The sequence below is a fragment of the Arachis ipaensis genome, chromosome B10 (assembly GCF_000816755.2).
Source record: "Arachis ipaensis cultivar K30076 chromosome B10, Araip1.1, whole genome shotgun sequence".
Lineage (NCBI taxonomy): Eukaryota > Viridiplantae > Streptophyta > Magnoliopsida > Fabales > Fabaceae > Arachis > Arachis ipaensis.
The window spans coordinates 109822508-109839005 of record NC_029794.2 but is presented as its reverse complement, the minus strand read 5'-3'; the positions used below and the strand labels follow the sequence as shown (position 1 = coordinate 109839005).

Sequence of the window (16498 nt, the reverse complement as noted above, 5' to 3'; positions counted from 1 at the left end):
ATAAAAGTTTGATTAAATCTTCTCGTCCACTACGAAAAGACCCAAATTCACCATATCAGGACATAATACCACTCAGTCTCATCTTGGGACATATCTCTAAAAATATTTCTATGTCAAAATTTTTGCCCAAAAATATAAATTAAAGTTTTGGTTTCTTGCAAAAAATAATATATACACACATTTTTTTTATAGAAATTGATATTTATTTATTGTATATTACATTTTTTATTTAAATTTTTTTGTTAATTTCTTTATTGTATACTTTTATGTAGTTTTTGGATAAAAAAATATATAAAAATTTAAAATTAAATAAATCAATAAATATTTTTTTATTAGATATATCTAAAATATTGTTCTCTTGCGTCTCTATCTCCTAAGCCTCCAAGTCTATGAACTTTGGATTCTAACCTTCACCCATCTGAGTCGTTCTTAGCTCTTCCTTTGTCGGTCCCTTATTTCTTTGTGGAAGGATAATAAGTGCTCAATCGTCATTGATCTATTCTTTTTCTGGGTGTTCTGATTCAGATGTTGTGTATCTATTTTTTAGATAATCATCTGTTATGGTTGGATGTTGAATTTCAGATTTTTAGCAATGGTGCCAATGTTTCGGGATTTACTTGAAATCAGTGTGATTTGAGACTAAACGTGAGATCCAAACTCCTTTATTAGTGGAATATTTCGACGTCTTCTCTGGCAAAGTGATGTCGTCCAAGCTCTTTGGAGAGGTTGGAGGTGGTACTTGCAAAAAACTCTAATGTTTAAGTTAACAAAAGTTTTTAGTAGGTTTTTGGTAGATCGGAATTGAAAAATACCTGAACTTGCTAAAAAAATTTGAATAGTAAAGAAGATAAGTTTGTTATCTTTCTATAACTTATCCACCTGCATGGGTGGTTATTTGCCCATTTTATCTCATATTTAAATATATGTTTGTAGGTGCAGTTAATATTTTGCAAGTTAAGGTTTGGTTTGGTAAAGTTTTTTGAAGAGGCGCTTATACTTTTTAAAAGCACGAGCATCTCGTTATGTATTTGGTAAATAAAAAAGGCGATCTGCTTGTGCTTACAGCTTTTAAAAGTTAGGGATGCTTTTGAAAGTACAAAAATTTTTTTTTTAAGTTGACTTGTACTTATCAAAATTAAAAAGTCTAATATAACCATATATAATAATAAATATCCAAAAATATTCTTATTAATTATTAACACCAAATTTTGTTTATTTTTTCACACTTCTTGCCGTTGAAGTCCTCGTATATTTTTAATTTTTCATCTTAACCTTCACAAATTTCATGCACATCACACATTAGCTATGAACTTCTTCTATTTGTATTTTTTTTGTGCCTCTTCTTTTTAGGGAGGTTAAAAATACTAAAGAAATTAAATACAAGAAAAAAATTAGTTGCTTTTTCATATTTGAGCTAATAGATAAGGATCTATTCCTCCTACAGAATTATAAGTTTAATCTTAAAATACAAAGCAAATATTAAGTTAGTGTTGAAGCAATAATAATATCAAAGTGATCACATTTTAATTTGCAATTGAGAAATTATTCATTGCTTCTCATAATTTTTTTCTTGCAAGTGATGTTAATTAATTTATTCTATTGCTTCCTTTATAATATATTTGGTTCGTGTATTGTTATTGGCCTATTAGAATAGAATAATATTGAATAAAGTATCATTTTTGTCTCTAATATTTGGCGTAAGTCTTAAAATTGTGCCTAACGTTTAAAACGTCCTATTTAAGTCCCTAAAATTTCAAAATTGGCTCAATGTTATCATGTCGTTAGGATCTGTTAACAGAATTGACGGCGAGGCAAAATTGAGACGATTTTGAAATGTTAGGGATTTAAATAGAACGAAAACGTGAGGACAAAAATGATACATAGAAATAAATTTTAATTTTATCCTTTAATGATATCAATTTTTTACTGTACATAGTATTCAATTATTTTTTAATCACATCTAAATAAATTACACTTAATCGCATTACTTTTATTCTAAATAAATTTAATTTTTTATAATTTTACATTTAAAGATTTTTAGTCATCATGAAATATTTGTAGAATGACTAGTACATAAACTTGCGAAAAAGAAAAAAAATTGATATATATACAATAAAGTATAAATTGTACCTTTTATCTCTAATGTATCAAAATTTTTTATTTTTTAATTTAGTTAAACTTTATTTTTAATTTTATTCTTCAATAATATCAAATTTTTATGATAAATAATTATTCAATTATTTTTTTAATTTTATTCTTAATCATATTATTTTTTCTAAGTGAATTTATTTTTTATTAAGAGTAAAATTAAAAAAATAAATAATTTATTTATAATGAAAGTAACGTGATTACGTGTAATTTAATTAGATTTGATTAAAAAAAATTAAATACTATGTACAGTAAAAAATTGATATTATTGAATGATAAAATTTAAATTTATTTCTATATATCGTTTTTGTCCCCAACGTTTTCGTCCTATTTAAGTCCCTAACGTTTCAAAATCGTCTCAATTTTGTCCCGCCGTCAATTCTGTTAATATATCCTTAACGGCAGGACAACATTGAGTCAATTTTAAAACGTTGGAAACTTAAATAGGACGATTTAAACGTTAGGGAGAACTTTGAGACTTATCCCAAACGTTAGAAACAAAAACAATACTTTATTCGAATAATTTTATATTTATTAGTCTTATTAAATAATAACAATGCTTTATGAAGTGCATTATTCAATTACACATAATAAGTTTTAGATATTTTTGATATAAAAATTCATGATTCTCTTTGTTTTCAATCTTTCAATTCCTGAAGATCTTATGTTATAGATACGTCTATTATGGTCTTTTTTATTTTTAAAAGATATTTTATCAAATATAAATGAGGTGAATTAAAAATTATTTTTATTTTAATTTTACCAAATGCAGGTGTTACAACTTTTAAAAGAGAGATTTCATAAGCTATTTTAGAAAAGTAAAATCATTACCAAATTAAGTTTAAATCGTATAAATGAGATCGGATGTATGGGAAGAGTGATTTTAGATTCTGAAGTGGGTCTTAAATGTTTAAGGAAAAGTATTGGGTACCAAAAGTCAATCTACCAACTTTTGATAACAAATTTTAAAATCTTATAAGACATGGGGACATGCATACATATAAAATATAATGTATTTTTTAGATAAATCGTAATGATATTTTGATATTTTATTAATATTAAAATATAAATTAATTTTTTAATTATTTTTAATATCTTATTTTAATTATATCAAGTATTTAAAATAATTTTTTTTAATAAATAATAATATATATTATATCTAAATTTATTTTAAGAATATATGTTAAGGATAAAATTGGACACGCTTACATGTGATGATATTTAGGTGTGTCCAAACGTGTCTAATAATTTTTTTTTATTCTTCATTAAAATACAATTTGAAACAACAAATACGTATGTTAGATGAATATTATGTCCAAAATAAATCTGATATACGAATACGGTAATTCAACGAAGTGTCTGTGATTCACTGATAAATATATACACTTATTTGAGCTACCAAAGAGCAAAACACAGAGATCTCAAGACCGAATTAGGTTGCGCTCCAAGGATTCAAACATCAATAAATTAATTAATAATTAGCACTGTGGTAATATGGGTATAGGGTTTAATATTAAAGGTTACTAAGAAAAAATGCTAAGCATATCATGTCAATCAATCAAATCCGGTATCCGATATATCTAATCGAATAAACTATAAGGAAATAATAAATAAAAAATAACAAATCATATATAAAAAAAAAAAAAGAAATAAAAGAGAAGGTCGGTGAATTTTGCTTGAGGACATATGTTAACGACTGGCATTATATTGTCGCATCGCGTATTGGCCGAGCCAAGTTGTAAACGACACCTCCCGTGCAGTTGTTGGTAACCAAAACGACCCCACCCCTCTTCTCTCTCACACGCATTACATATCAGGGTCTCAACCCTCGCCCTTGCGCTCCTCTTCCCTGACCATTTCTTCTTCTTATCGCCTCCTCCGTTGACCTGTCACTTCCCATCCTCCGAACCTAAAATCTCCGATTCAAACTTTCAGATCCGCCAACCTCAACCTTCGTTCACGCAACTTCAAGGTTTGATTCTTCACTTTGCAGTTTCGAGCCACTTCTTTTCTCTCTCTCTTTCTAGGGTTCATACTTCAACCCTACTTCACTTCCGAACTCTTTGTCGCTACTTCTCGTGCCCTAACGCTTCCTTCCCGTGTCAGATCTAGTTGAATCTCCACCGGCAACTCACGATTTGCAGCTCTTTCCGCTGAAATCCCCTTCAGGTTTCGCGATTTTTCATTTCTCTGTTTCTCCGCTTGTTGATCTGTTTGTTCGTTATTACGTGGAACGAAATACGCGTGATTTTCATTGTGGATTTGCTAGTTTTTTGAGATCTGAACGGCTTCCTCGTGTTTTTGCTTGCAGATCTGGGTTTGTCTTCCATTTTCATCGATCTGTTAGGGTTTTCTAGTTGGACATGTCGATTTTACCGAAAGGCGATTCGGTTCAAATCAGGGAGGTATGGAACGATAACCTAGAGGAGGAGTTCGCTTTGATCCGTGAAATCGTTGACGAATACAACTATGTCGCCATGGATACTGAATTCCCCGGTGTTGTTCTTCGTCCCGTTGGGAACTTCAAGAATATCAATGACTACAACTACCAGACCTTGAAGGACAACGTTGACATGTTGAAGCTGATCCAATTAGGTCTCACTTTCTCTGACGAGCACGGCAACCTCCCCACCTGTGGCACTGAGAGCTCCTGCATCTGGCAATTCAACTTCCGTGAGTTCAACATCAGCGAGGACATCTTCGCCAGCGATTCGATCGAGCTTCTGCGCCAATGTGGCATTGATTTCAAGAAGAACAACGAAAAAGGTATTGATGTGAACCGGTTCGGGGAGCTTCTCATGTCATCGGGGATCGTGTTGAACGATGGTGTGAGTTGGGTAACCTTCCATAGCGGTTACGACTTCGGTTACCTCCTCAAGCTGTTGACGTGCCGAAGCTTGCCGGATACGCAGGCAGGGTTCTTTGAACTGATCAAGATGTATTTCCCGATGTTGTATGATATCAAGCATTTGATGAAGTTCTGCAACAGTCTCCATGGTGGGTTGAACAAGCTCGCGGAGTTGTTGGATGTTGAGAGAGTTGGTGTGTGCCATCAAGCTGGATCGGATAGCTTACTCACTTCTTGTACATTTAGAAAGTTGAGGGATACATTTTTCAGTGGCTCCACGGAGAAATATGCTGGTGTCTTGTATGGTTTAGGTGTTGAGAATGGACAAACTAATTGAAAGAAAGAAATTATAATTGGTTGTAGAGTAAGAAGAGTAAGTCTAAGTGTGAGTCCTTTTTTTTTTCTCTCTTTTTCTTTCTTACTTGTGTACACTTTCTGCCAAAAAGAATGGTTGTTGTTTACCTGTAACATTTCTCATCCTTGTTTGGAACTGTAACTGAAAAAAACCTTAGCTGGTTTTGTTAGCCCTTTGAGTTCTTTGTAAATCACTTAAGTTTAGTCCTTCAATAATAATTTATGATGATGATTCCTTTTAGTTTTAGCTTGTTTACTTGTAATCATTGTGAGCCTGATTTTTTCTAAGTCTCTGTTCCTCATTGCAAGAATCAGAACAGTCTGAACTCTGAACATGTAAATCCAAAATTTGTCGCAGTAAAGTGATGTCTAGTCATGTGTCGGAGGAATCTTTCTTTAGATCAAAGATGAAGTATTCATTATTTTTACTTTATTGTCCTTTAGGTTATGCTCTGCATTCTGCAATTGTGTGGTTCGGTGTGTAAGTTGTAATAAGCTACACGGATTTGGCGATGTGGTGGAAGCACAGCATGCTACGCAGGAATACAGTATAAACCATGAAAGAATATGTATTGGCCAGTGGTCACAACTCACAGTGCTTGTAAGTTATAATTGGTATACTCGTGGGAGACGTGGTATTTGTTTGCAATTTGCATCGGATAGTATGCTATAGAGAGAGCAGCAGGGGAAGTGTCCCAAGACTGGATTTGCCTAAATTTGAGCTATAGTTAGCCCCAAAAGAAAACAGTAAAAAGAAGAGGGGGTGGGAGAGAAATGCGAAATCTGAGTCGAGCATGCAATCGGGGTTTTTGCACAGTTGTAACTTGGATCCATGTATACTAATTACTAAACATCTATTTAGAATAACAAAAAAAAAAAAAAAAGAAAAAAAGAAAAAGAAAAAAAAGGCTAACTGATTATCAACAGCTAACGATTTCTCATAAGTATATGAATAGTTAATAACTCCATTTCAACTTTTTCTTCGTTTACAATAGAAAAGAGAATATAAAAAATGAACTAAAGATAATTAAAAAATTGTTCATGACCTAAATTTTTTGTTTAAGAATAAACATTTTATTCATCAACCAAAATGATGTTCAAAAATGAAAAATCTGTATAGAAATTGGGGTTTTGGAAAGGGGGGGGGGTGGTTGTTTGTGTGGGTTGTAAACTAACTAATATTAAACTTTAAATTTAATTGACTAAAAAAATATGAGTAATGTTATATGACTAAGTATTTTGATAATCAAATTTACATGTGTACATAAATTTACGACTTAATTAAACTTGGTTAAAAAATATTTGTTTCACCTAGTATTTCTTAATAACGTATTGATAATCTATCAAACATTGTGATTCAGTTTTATTTACGATCTAATAATGTATAATATATAATATAATATACAATCAAATATAAAATATTTGTATAAACTTTTATTTCGTAAGAACGTAGTAAATTAGATTGTTATTTCGGGGAGAAAAATGAAAAAGGAAGCACGTGAGCTTTCGTCATTACCATTTATTAATTAATACTATATACTATATTATTGATTATTAATTAATTTAAATAATAGTAATATATACGCTAATCGTATGCAATTTCTCCATCGAAAATTTCAGTGCATGTTTGGTTGATTATCCGGATTTTCTTGGATATAAAACAGACTCGTCGTGGCTGTTAATCTCGTCACTGTCTTTGTAAGTCTACCCTATTTCTTCCTCACCGCCTCTCATTATTTTTAATTTTAATCTTTTCTTTTATTTCTCATTTCTTCTTTCTTTTCTTTCTTTTTTCTTCCTCTCAACTCAGGTTTTGGGTTCCCGCGAAATTACGAAGCTCCACGAACCAGATCGCCGGAAAATCTTCCACTCCACGGTACGTCTCCCTCTGAATTCTCGTAGCACACTTCACCTCTATCACTCACAGCTACAAATTCAGCTGATTAACTTATAATTTCGCTTTCCCGTGACTTTGTTCTGGGAAATGTTGGATGCGTTTTTGCACGGTTTAGGGTTTCTGTCTTTGATTCGGTAAATGTGAAGTGTTTGTGACAGATGCACTTCATTTTCGCTAATAATTAACAATAGCATGTTGATCTTCTACAATTTCTTGGTTGTTTCTCTGCGTGGCATTGTTTTAACGGCTATTACTCTTAATGTTTCGTAGTTTTTTTCAAATTGTTGCGACTTGGAATACTCCATGAGATTCTTAGCTTGAGCTTGGAACCATTTTGTTGGCATCTTGTTTCTACTGATTTTACTGTGCTGTAAATGTTGAAGCACACTTGTTTTGAAATCTGGAACTGTGTGTGTTTATTCGAAAAGTGCTATTTGGTAAATATTTTTACTGGAGGAACATATAACCTCTCGGTTTGTAACCAACCACCACGGCAAAGGTAGAAATGCAGCAGGATAGAAAAGGAAATTGATTATTGACATAACTGCAGTGTCACAATATTCATTCTTATCGATTTCTTACCATTTACCAATGTGCATTTCCATCTTTAATTAGATTTCGTTATATACTTGGTTATAAACTTGGTATGATGGCAATTCAATATAAGGTTTAAAAAAGGAATAAGAGGGAATGCTGGTCCAATTAGAGGAAGATTAGGGATTGTAAAGCTAAGATGGACTGAGCAAAGCGTAGTTAGGAAGGGAGTTAAAGAAACCGCCCATGTCTGATGTCATGCTTTGGTACTGGTGCTGAGCATATATGAGAAGGTCCTGTGAGCATGGTTGTCAAAATTGCAAACTAGCACCTTATATCGCATGATTTTATGATGTCAATGTTCCCAATCCCAATTACAGGTACAAACTTGTTTCATAAGACCGACCTGGGATTGACAAGCTTGCATGTAACAATAGTGGCAGATGACCTGTTGGCAGGCCACCAATTTTTTATGGAACCCCAAAATGAGAGCAACACATCCTCAGGCCTGTTTTTGGTAGTTTGTCTCCCTTCCTGTTGTTGGGCATGGCTTTCCTTTGCCACCACCAATCTGAGTGTTGTAACGACTGTGTTACTGTTGCTATTCACATTGGATTTCCCAATCTGGGTGACACTGTCACAGGTTAGTTTGAAAATTTGTGGCTGGGATTTTCGTGGAGTGTGTGGATGTGTTATCTTCATGTCAGGTAACAACAAGATGGGACAGTGGGCAGCTGGTCCGTTCTGTTTCCGTTAGGAGGACTTTGGCAATTTTTCATACATAGACTGACCTGTGAATGGGAGTCGATTAAACCTGGTTCTTTTTCACACATTCGGTTCCTTTGTTTAATATATTATGCTTATTTCATTTCTAAAATGCCAATCTGCTCTGTCTTATTGTATTGCTTTGGATGATTCTTGGTTCACGGCTTGGGTTAGACTTAACAATGTGTTCTTTCTTCTTCCTGGTCACTTCAGGATTTCTAGTCTTGCAAGAACATGAGTAGCTTGGTTGAGAGGCTTCGTGTAAGATCAGAGCGCAAGCCAATTTATAATTTGGATGATTCTGATGATGATGCCGATTTTTTGCCAAGAAAACCTGGGACTACTCAGGAAACATTTGAGAGGATAGATAGAAGTGATACGGTATGTTATTTGCTTCCGTTTTGCTTCAGCAATCATTGTTTTAATTCAGATTTATGTTGCTTGTCTACTTATTACCCTACTTTTATTTGATGTTTCTATTCCTTATCAATAGAAAGAAAATTTGTGTCAAGCCTGTGGAGAAAGTGACAATCTTCTGAACTGTGATACATGCACTTATTCTTACCATCCCAAGTGTTTAGTTCCACCAATTAAAGGTCCCATTCCAGACAACTGGAGGTGCCCTGAATGTGTAAGTTCTTATGCTTCATAATATATAATAATAGAATTATGGTTTATTAGCCTATGCTTGATCACAGTACTCCTTTTCTTTTCTTCAAATTTTCAGGTTAGCCCACTCAATGATATTGATAAAATATTAGATTGTGAGATGCGCCCTACTGTAGCTGCTGATGATGATGCCACAAATTTAGGATCAAAGCAAATATTTGTGAAACAATACCTTGTTAAGTGGAAGGGACTCTCGTACTTGCACTGCACATGGTAAATCTGTGGGAGCTTATCCTACATTGTGTTTTAGTGTCTACTAAACATTTGGGGTGCTGATCATATTACATTCCATTCCCAACTTGTGCTCTTTTTTCTTTTTATATAAATTATATTATGCCTAATCTAAGGTTTGATTCATTATTTTATTATTTTTGGGTATTTAAAATTTACCTCCTGAGTATATTTTTTCTTTAGGGTTCCAGAGAAAGAGTTTGTGAAAGCTTTCAAGGCTTATCCTCGTTTAAGGACCAAAGTGAATAATTTCCATCGTCAAATGGCATCTGTCAATACTTCTGATGAAGACTTTGTTGCCATTCGACCTGAGTGGACTACAGTTGATCGAATACTTGCTTGCAGGTTGATCGAAAACGTTTTTCTGTATCTTATTCTCTTTTCCCATCTCGTTGCACTTGATGTATTTATTCTTGTCAAATGATTCTGTTATCATCTAATGACTTGTTAGCATCCAATTAATCAGCTTTTGCTTTAACATGTCAACAGATGCTTATTTTTTGGGGACTGTGTTTTTATATGATTGGTACAGGGGTGTTGATGATGAGAAGGAATATCTTGTGAAATGGAAAGAGCTTCCATATGATGAATGCTATTGGGAGTTTGAGACAGATATTTCAGCATTTCAACCAGAAATAGAAAGATTCAATAAATTCCGGTCTAGATCCAGCAAACTTGCCTCCATGAAGCAAAGAAGCAGTATTAAGGATGATGTTGAATTGAAGAAACAGCAGAAGGAATTTCAACAGTTTGAACATAGCCCTGAGTTTCTTTCAGGCGGTATGCTTTATATTTTACGACAAATCAAATCTTGTGGAAATAGTATATATTCTGTTTATTCCCTGTTTTGATGATAAAGATTGCCGGATTTGTTTTCACATTATTGAAGGTACGCTACATCCGTATCAGCTAGAAGGCTTGAACTTCTTGCGGTTCTCTTGGTCCAAGCAAACTCATGTTATACTGGCTGATGAAATGGGGCTTGGTATGTATTCTGTTTCTCTCTCTATTTCTTCCCCCCTCTTTTCAGGTTTTTAAAGTTAATAGGATAGCATCTCCTTCAAGGCGGCAATATATGCTCCAAGCCTCAAGAAGGGCTTGAAGTGGTACTTAGACAACCCTAAGCATGTCATGCAAAGTGCTTTAATTTATACTAGCTGAACCAATCCTGTTGGGTTTATACTGTCCTTTTATGATTTCTCCCCTCCTGCTGCCTTGATTTTAATTTTTTGCTGAAGTGTGTTATGGCACCATGGTGACCGAGATTTTTTTTTTTTCACATGTAGGCAAAACCATACAAAGTATTGCATTCTTAGCATCTCTTTTTGAAGAGGGTGTTTATCCACATCTGGTGGTTGCTCCACTTTCGACATTGCGGAACTGGGAACGTGAATTTGCAACATGGGCACCTCACATGAATGTCGTACGCATCATGGGTTTGAGTAGTATTGTTGCCGTTTATGCAATAACTCTTTTAATTGTATACTTGTTTCTGCAGGTTATGTATGTTGGATCTGCCCAAGCCCGTTCTGTCATAAGAGAGTATGAATTTTACTTCCCAAAGAAACAGAAGATCAAGAAAAAGAAATCTAGTCATATAAGTAGCGAAAGCAAGCAAGATAGGATTAAGTTTGATGTCCTTTTGACTTCATATGAGATGATCAACTATGACACAGTATCACTGAAACCTATAAAATGGGAGTGCATGGTAAGATTCAATAACCCACGTCAGTATCAGAACGAGGGATATTAAGTTTGCACTTGACTCTATTAATTACCTTTTTTCATCCTCTTGGTTTCTGCATAGTTCTGATCCCCTTATATCTGTGTATATCTAGATAGTTGATGAAGGACACCGTCTGAAAAATAAGGATTCAAAATTATTTTCTTCATTGAAGCAATATTCTAGCAGACATCGAGTGCTCTTAACTGGGACTCCTCTTCAGGTTTACTTTACATTGAGATGTTCTGCCATACGCGTCCATTGCTTCTTTATTGGGTGATTATGTCCTATTTTTTGTATTGGTCAAACCTGATGCTTTTGTATTATTGTTTGAGCTTGTTTTCTGTTTTTTGGGTCTTTGCATATACCAACTAATACCTAGAGTTCTATTTTATAGACCTGAATTGTGTAAATTTTAGAGCATTGTTTAATTTTGAGTTGTACATATATTTTCTGAAATATAACAAGTATTTAGGCTTTCTTCAATTAAATTCTTGTTACCTTGATAATACCTGGTATTTTTGACATGACATTTTTTGTTTTTGGCTTTACCATGTAGTGGGGTGTTTGTGAATAGCTGTGGTATAGGAGTGTTTCAAACATAATATTATTTTATGTTACTAATTTACTTTGAAATATAGACAAGGGCAAATCTACATGCTGCTATTGAGAGGTTGTATCTTTTATGATAAAATGTGCACTGCAATTCATATCTTCATTTATATATCAACTATTAAGCAACTTTAAAGTCAAATTCTACTGCCAATAAGCGTACTTGTATCCATAAAGTATCCATCGAAAATATCTGAAGTCAAATGATGGAAAGACAGATTGTATTTTGTTTCTATGTCAATCTCGTGACTCAGACTGAGTTGAGATTTTGTATTTCTGGCTGCCTAGAACATCATATTTGTGCAAATTTATGCTCTTGGAAGATGTCAGCATTGTTCCTGTAGTATTCGCTTTGCTTCCCAAAATGTTGTGTTGGTTGTTCTTTTTCTTTTCTAATTATACAAGTACACTAAACTACTGTTCTATGAATATTTACTTATCAAGTAATGCATTGTGGTTTCATATGTTGATTTTTTCTATTGGAAGTTGAAATGAACTTATGGTGCAACTTGTCTGATGAATTTCAGAACAACCTTGACGAACTTTTTATGCTTATGCACTTCCTTGATGCTGGAAAGGTTAGTCAGCTTATCCACAAATAAGATGTTGAACTTTCTTGTGAAAGTTAAGGATATCTTATGACCTTTTTGACTTCTGGCAGTTTGGAAGTTTAGAGGAGTTCCAGGAAGAGTTTAAGGATATCAATCAAGAGGAACAAATTTCAAGACTTCATAAAATGTTGGCCCCTCATCTGCTACGAAGTATTCCTCTTAATCTTGAAAAACTTTGCAAATTTGCTTAATTTTCTTGTCTAGGTCACTATGCAGTGTCAATACTTGCAATGTGGCATTGTGATTACTAGTATTGTTTGGCCTGATGCCTATCCCTAAGTTAAAGTACATGGGGCTGCTTTGGATTCAGATTACTTGACATGGTGGTTGTAATTTTGGCATCCATTGAAATTTCAAGTGGGTTCTCAGAGGCATTGTTGTTTAGCAATTCATACATTAAACCAAGTTATGGTAATCTTGTTAAAAATGTGTATTCCTGAGTTGTTGATTCAAGTTTTTGATGCCTCTGCAGGAGTAAAGAAAGATGTCATGAAGGAACTACCTCCTAAAAAGGAGCTTATTTTACGTGTGGATTTGAGCAGCAAACAGAAAGAATACTATAAGGCAATTTTAACCCGTAATTATCAGATTTTAACTCGTCGTGGTGGTGCACAAGTAAGATTTGTTCTATAATGAGCCTACCGTTCTAGTTTATTCTTAATCATAGCTTTACTCGGAAAGAGCCAAAACGTATTGTTTTTGTACTTTTTTTTTTTTGAATCAGATTTCTCTTATCAATGTTGTTATGGAACTTCGTAAACTCTGTTGTCACCCGTACATGCTAGAGGGAGTTGAACCAGAAATTGATGATCCAAAAGAGGCATTCAGGTTAAAAGGCACTATATTAATGTTCTAAAGTTGTTAGCTTCTGTAGTTATAATGAAGATTTTGTTATCATGTTGAAGGGCACTATATTAATATCGATAATTATGTAAGTACTTTATCAACTGTATTATCCTGTTGCACTATTTTAGCTTTTCTTTTCTTTTCACCAGACAACTTCTGGAAACATCGGGGAAGTTGCAATTGGTGGACAAGATGATGGTGAAGCTTAAAGAACAAGGACATAGAGTCCTCATATATTCCCAATTTCAACACATGCTGGACTTGCTTGAAGATTACTGTTCTTACAAGGTTGACATAAGTTTTTATTCTTCGATATAAACCTAATGGTTTCCAACCTTTATTATTTGTTATACTTAGTTTATTTTACCCCCTTCTAAACCAGAATTGGCAGTATGAACGGATAGATGGCAAAGTTGGTGGAGCTGAAAGACAAATAAGGATAGATCGTTTTAATGCAAAAAATTCTTCAAGATTTTGCTTTCTTCTCTCTACTAGAGCTGGTGGATTGGGGATAAACCTTGCAACTGCTGACACGGTTATTATATATGACAGGTCAACCTTTAATTTCATGTTATCGTGTTGAATAATAGTTTGATGAAATAGATATTAATTGATTGTCCATAAAACAAGTTTTACCGTCTTGTGTTAGAAATATATTTTCAATATCTCCCCCAATTACAGATACTATTTTCAATCCATTTGCATTTTGGCAAACAAATGAGAATAGCTGCAATCTAATGGTTACAATCCTCATGCTGATTTATAATTCATTTGATCAACTGTCTTTCTACAGTGATTGGAATCCTCATGCTGACTTACAAGCTATGGCTAGAGCTCATCGTCTTGGACAAACTAACAAGGTTTTGAGTTATTTCATTTATACACAGTTGGTTATTATGTTGACTTTCTATTTCATGGCAGTTCTGGCATTGTAGGTGCTGATTTATAGGCTTATAACACGAGGAACCATTGAAGAAAGGATGATGCAGATGACAAAGAAGAAAATGGTGTTGGAGCACCTGGTTGTAGGGAGGTTAAAGGCTCAAAACATCAACCAGGTAATACTATTAAAGCCAATGGTAATAGTTACCAGTCTCATTGGTAGTTCAAACTGAGTTGGTGATGTTTTCTTGTTTCAGATTATCTTATTTTAAATAATTTTTAACTGTACTTATTTAATTATTCTATTATTCTTTTGTATTGTTTACATCTTGTTTATATATTATATATTATATCTTCCAATTGGGATATTGATAGCTTCTTTGTATGCTCCAACACGAGCAAATTATTTGATTTTACTTCTAACTAAGTCAAATGGAAGAGAGCATGAATATTTTGTTTGGCTCTTCATTTGATGCCCCCCTTCTTTGATATTTGTTATCCCTTTTTTTTTTCACTTGAACAAAATTTCTTTTCCTATAAAGTGAAGAAGCCTTTAGTATGCAACGGGGCTTTTGGTATGGAATATGAATTTTAGGATTCATTGAATGTTTAGAGCATAATCAAGAATAGTCTTATCAAAGATTTGGCAGTAACTTTTGATTGTTACTTGTTCTTAGGAAGAGTTGGATGACATCATAAGGTATGGGTCAAAGGAGTTATTTGCTGATGAAAATGATGAAGCAGGAAAATCTCGCCAGATCCATTATGATGCTGCTGCTATTGATAGGTAATCAATACTACTTCTCAATCATAAAATAACAATTTACTTTGCATTATATTTCATGTGTATTTCTTCATAATAGATTGCTGAATCGTGATCAAGCTGGAGATGAAGAGGCTACCGTGGATGATGAAGACGATGATGGGTTTTTGAAGAATTTTAAGGTCAATACTATAATTTACATATAATATATATTTGTGTGCTTCATGTTTTCTCTTCCTAGATGAATGTGGATTTAAAACTGGATTGATTTGTCCCGAAAAGGATTTACTACCATTTTACATTTTGGATTAATTTGTTTGTTTTCCAAAGTATTACTATGATGAAATGTTATTCTTGGTCTAATAACATGAATGCATAAGTATTTGCCTTTGGAATTTGCAGCCGTCAATGTAATGGTTATATGTGTTCTTGTGGATCCTCAATTGTTCAATTTTCTCTCTGAATTGCACACATTTTTTTGTGGCTAAAGATTTCTGCCTGCTCTTCTTTATCAACATATCTTTTTTTTTTAATTGCATATTCATTCCTGAGATGAATTTTCTCTTTCCTGAGCCACTTAAAAAGTCTAAATTAAATGTTGAATCAAAATTAAAATAGCTATTGTTAACAATGTGTAGCTATAGAAATGAACAACTAATACTTCTTTTATGACAAATTTTATGAAACACATGGAGTGTCTACTGAGGAGTACAAGTGTAACGATTGGTTTATTCAAAAGAAAACATGTTTTAAAAGTACTACTTATGTCAGGATTGGGGAACATTGTGATTGGGAAAGTGCTAGTAGTTCTTTTCATTGAGCACTCTGCTTCAATTACGTTTTCCGGACTCCGCAAAATCTGTTTATCATCATGCTGATCTGGTTTTCTGTTTGGATGGGCTGAATTGGTTAGGTGGCAAATTTTGAGTATATTGATGAAATTGAGGCTGCAGCAGAGGAGGCCGCACAAAAACGTGCAATGGAGACTATGAACAATTCAGAAAGAGCACATTACTGGGAGGAGTTGTTAAAAGATAAATATCAAGAGCATAAAGTTGAGGAGTTTAGTGCATTGGGCAAAGGGAAGCGAAACCGTAAGCTGGTATGTGACTTTGGTGTTGACGCAACACTATATTTTTTGTATTAGTTTGCAAAGGAAAGAATACCTGTTTTTGCTGTTTCTGCGTTTGTCTGAGATAACATTCAGCACTGCTAATATCTATTTTGTTTCTCCAAATATTGTTTTCTACCATAATACTTCCTGTGGCAATTGTTACCTCCATCTTCTGTCCTCCTATTCCATGGAAAGGGATCAAATCCACTTACAATAAATAAAAACTTCTACCAAATTTTTGAAGTTTGACCACTTATTTTATTTTTTATGTTAGGGTTAAAGATCATTTGTTGAAATCAAACGCTTTTAATGATAGGAAATGGTCACTTGGTGAAAATTTAATACTAAATTTTAATAACCAGCTTTTCTCATCAATACATTTCTCTATTCTTTTCTCCAATACTATGTTGGGCACCAAAACTCTTTTAAAAATGATATAATTATATTACACAACTATGATCAATGATCATGGATGAGAAGTGGATTCCCTACTTGTTAATA

General features: G+C 33.4%; 2 protein-coding genes across 2 annotated transcripts in view; both read left to right on the top strand.

The window, feature by feature from the left end:
• Positions 3856 to 5597, top strand: LOC107623003 (probable CCR4-associated factor 1 homolog 7). Its single transcript, XM_016325107.2, has 3 exons — positions 3856 to 4120; positions 4255 to 4317; positions 4460 to 5597. Exon 3 carries the CDS (start codon positions 4512 to 4514, stop codon positions 5331 to 5333), a length of 822 nt encoding a protein of 273 aa, XP_016180593.1. The 5' UTR covers positions 3856 to 4120; positions 4255 to 4317; positions 4460 to 4511; the 3' UTR covers positions 5334 to 5597.
• LOC107622407 (CHD3-type chromatin-remodeling factor PICKLE) overlaps positions 6965 to 16498 on the top strand; it is a 13804-nt gene continuing 4270 nt past the window's right edge. The window contains exons 1-22 of the mRNA XM_016324285.2: positions 6965 to 7048; positions 7161 to 7226; positions 8760 to 8927; positions 9040 to 9177; positions 9274 to 9428; positions 9630 to 9791; positions 9979 to 10226; positions 10336 to 10431; positions 10733 to 10869; positions 10945 to 11154; positions 11285 to 11392; positions 12309 to 12359; positions 12443 to 12542; positions 12865 to 13007; positions 13117 to 13220; positions 13388 to 13526; positions 13621 to 13790; positions 14032 to 14098; positions 14174 to 14296; positions 14798 to 14907; positions 14984 to 15065; positions 15797 to 15985. Coding sequence (XP_016179771.1) covers positions 8781 to 8927; positions 9040 to 9177; positions 9274 to 9428; positions 9630 to 9791; positions 9979 to 10226; positions 10336 to 10431; positions 10733 to 10869; positions 10945 to 11154; positions 11285 to 11392; positions 12309 to 12359; positions 12443 to 12542; positions 12865 to 13007; positions 13117 to 13220; positions 13388 to 13526; positions 13621 to 13790; positions 14032 to 14098; positions 14174 to 14296; positions 14798 to 14907; positions 14984 to 15065; positions 15797 to 15985 — 2679 coding nt within the window. The 5' untranslated portion in view covers positions 6965 to 7048; positions 7161 to 7226; positions 8760 to 8780. The remainder of the gene's footprint in view (positions 7049 to 7160; positions 7227 to 8759; positions 8928 to 9039; positions 9178 to 9273; positions 9429 to 9629; positions 9792 to 9978; positions 10227 to 10335; positions 10432 to 10732; positions 10870 to 10944; positions 11155 to 11284; positions 11393 to 12308; positions 12360 to 12442; positions 12543 to 12864; positions 13008 to 13116; positions 13221 to 13387; positions 13527 to 13620; positions 13791 to 14031; positions 14099 to 14173; positions 14297 to 14797; positions 14908 to 14983; positions 15066 to 15796; positions 15986 to 16498) is intronic.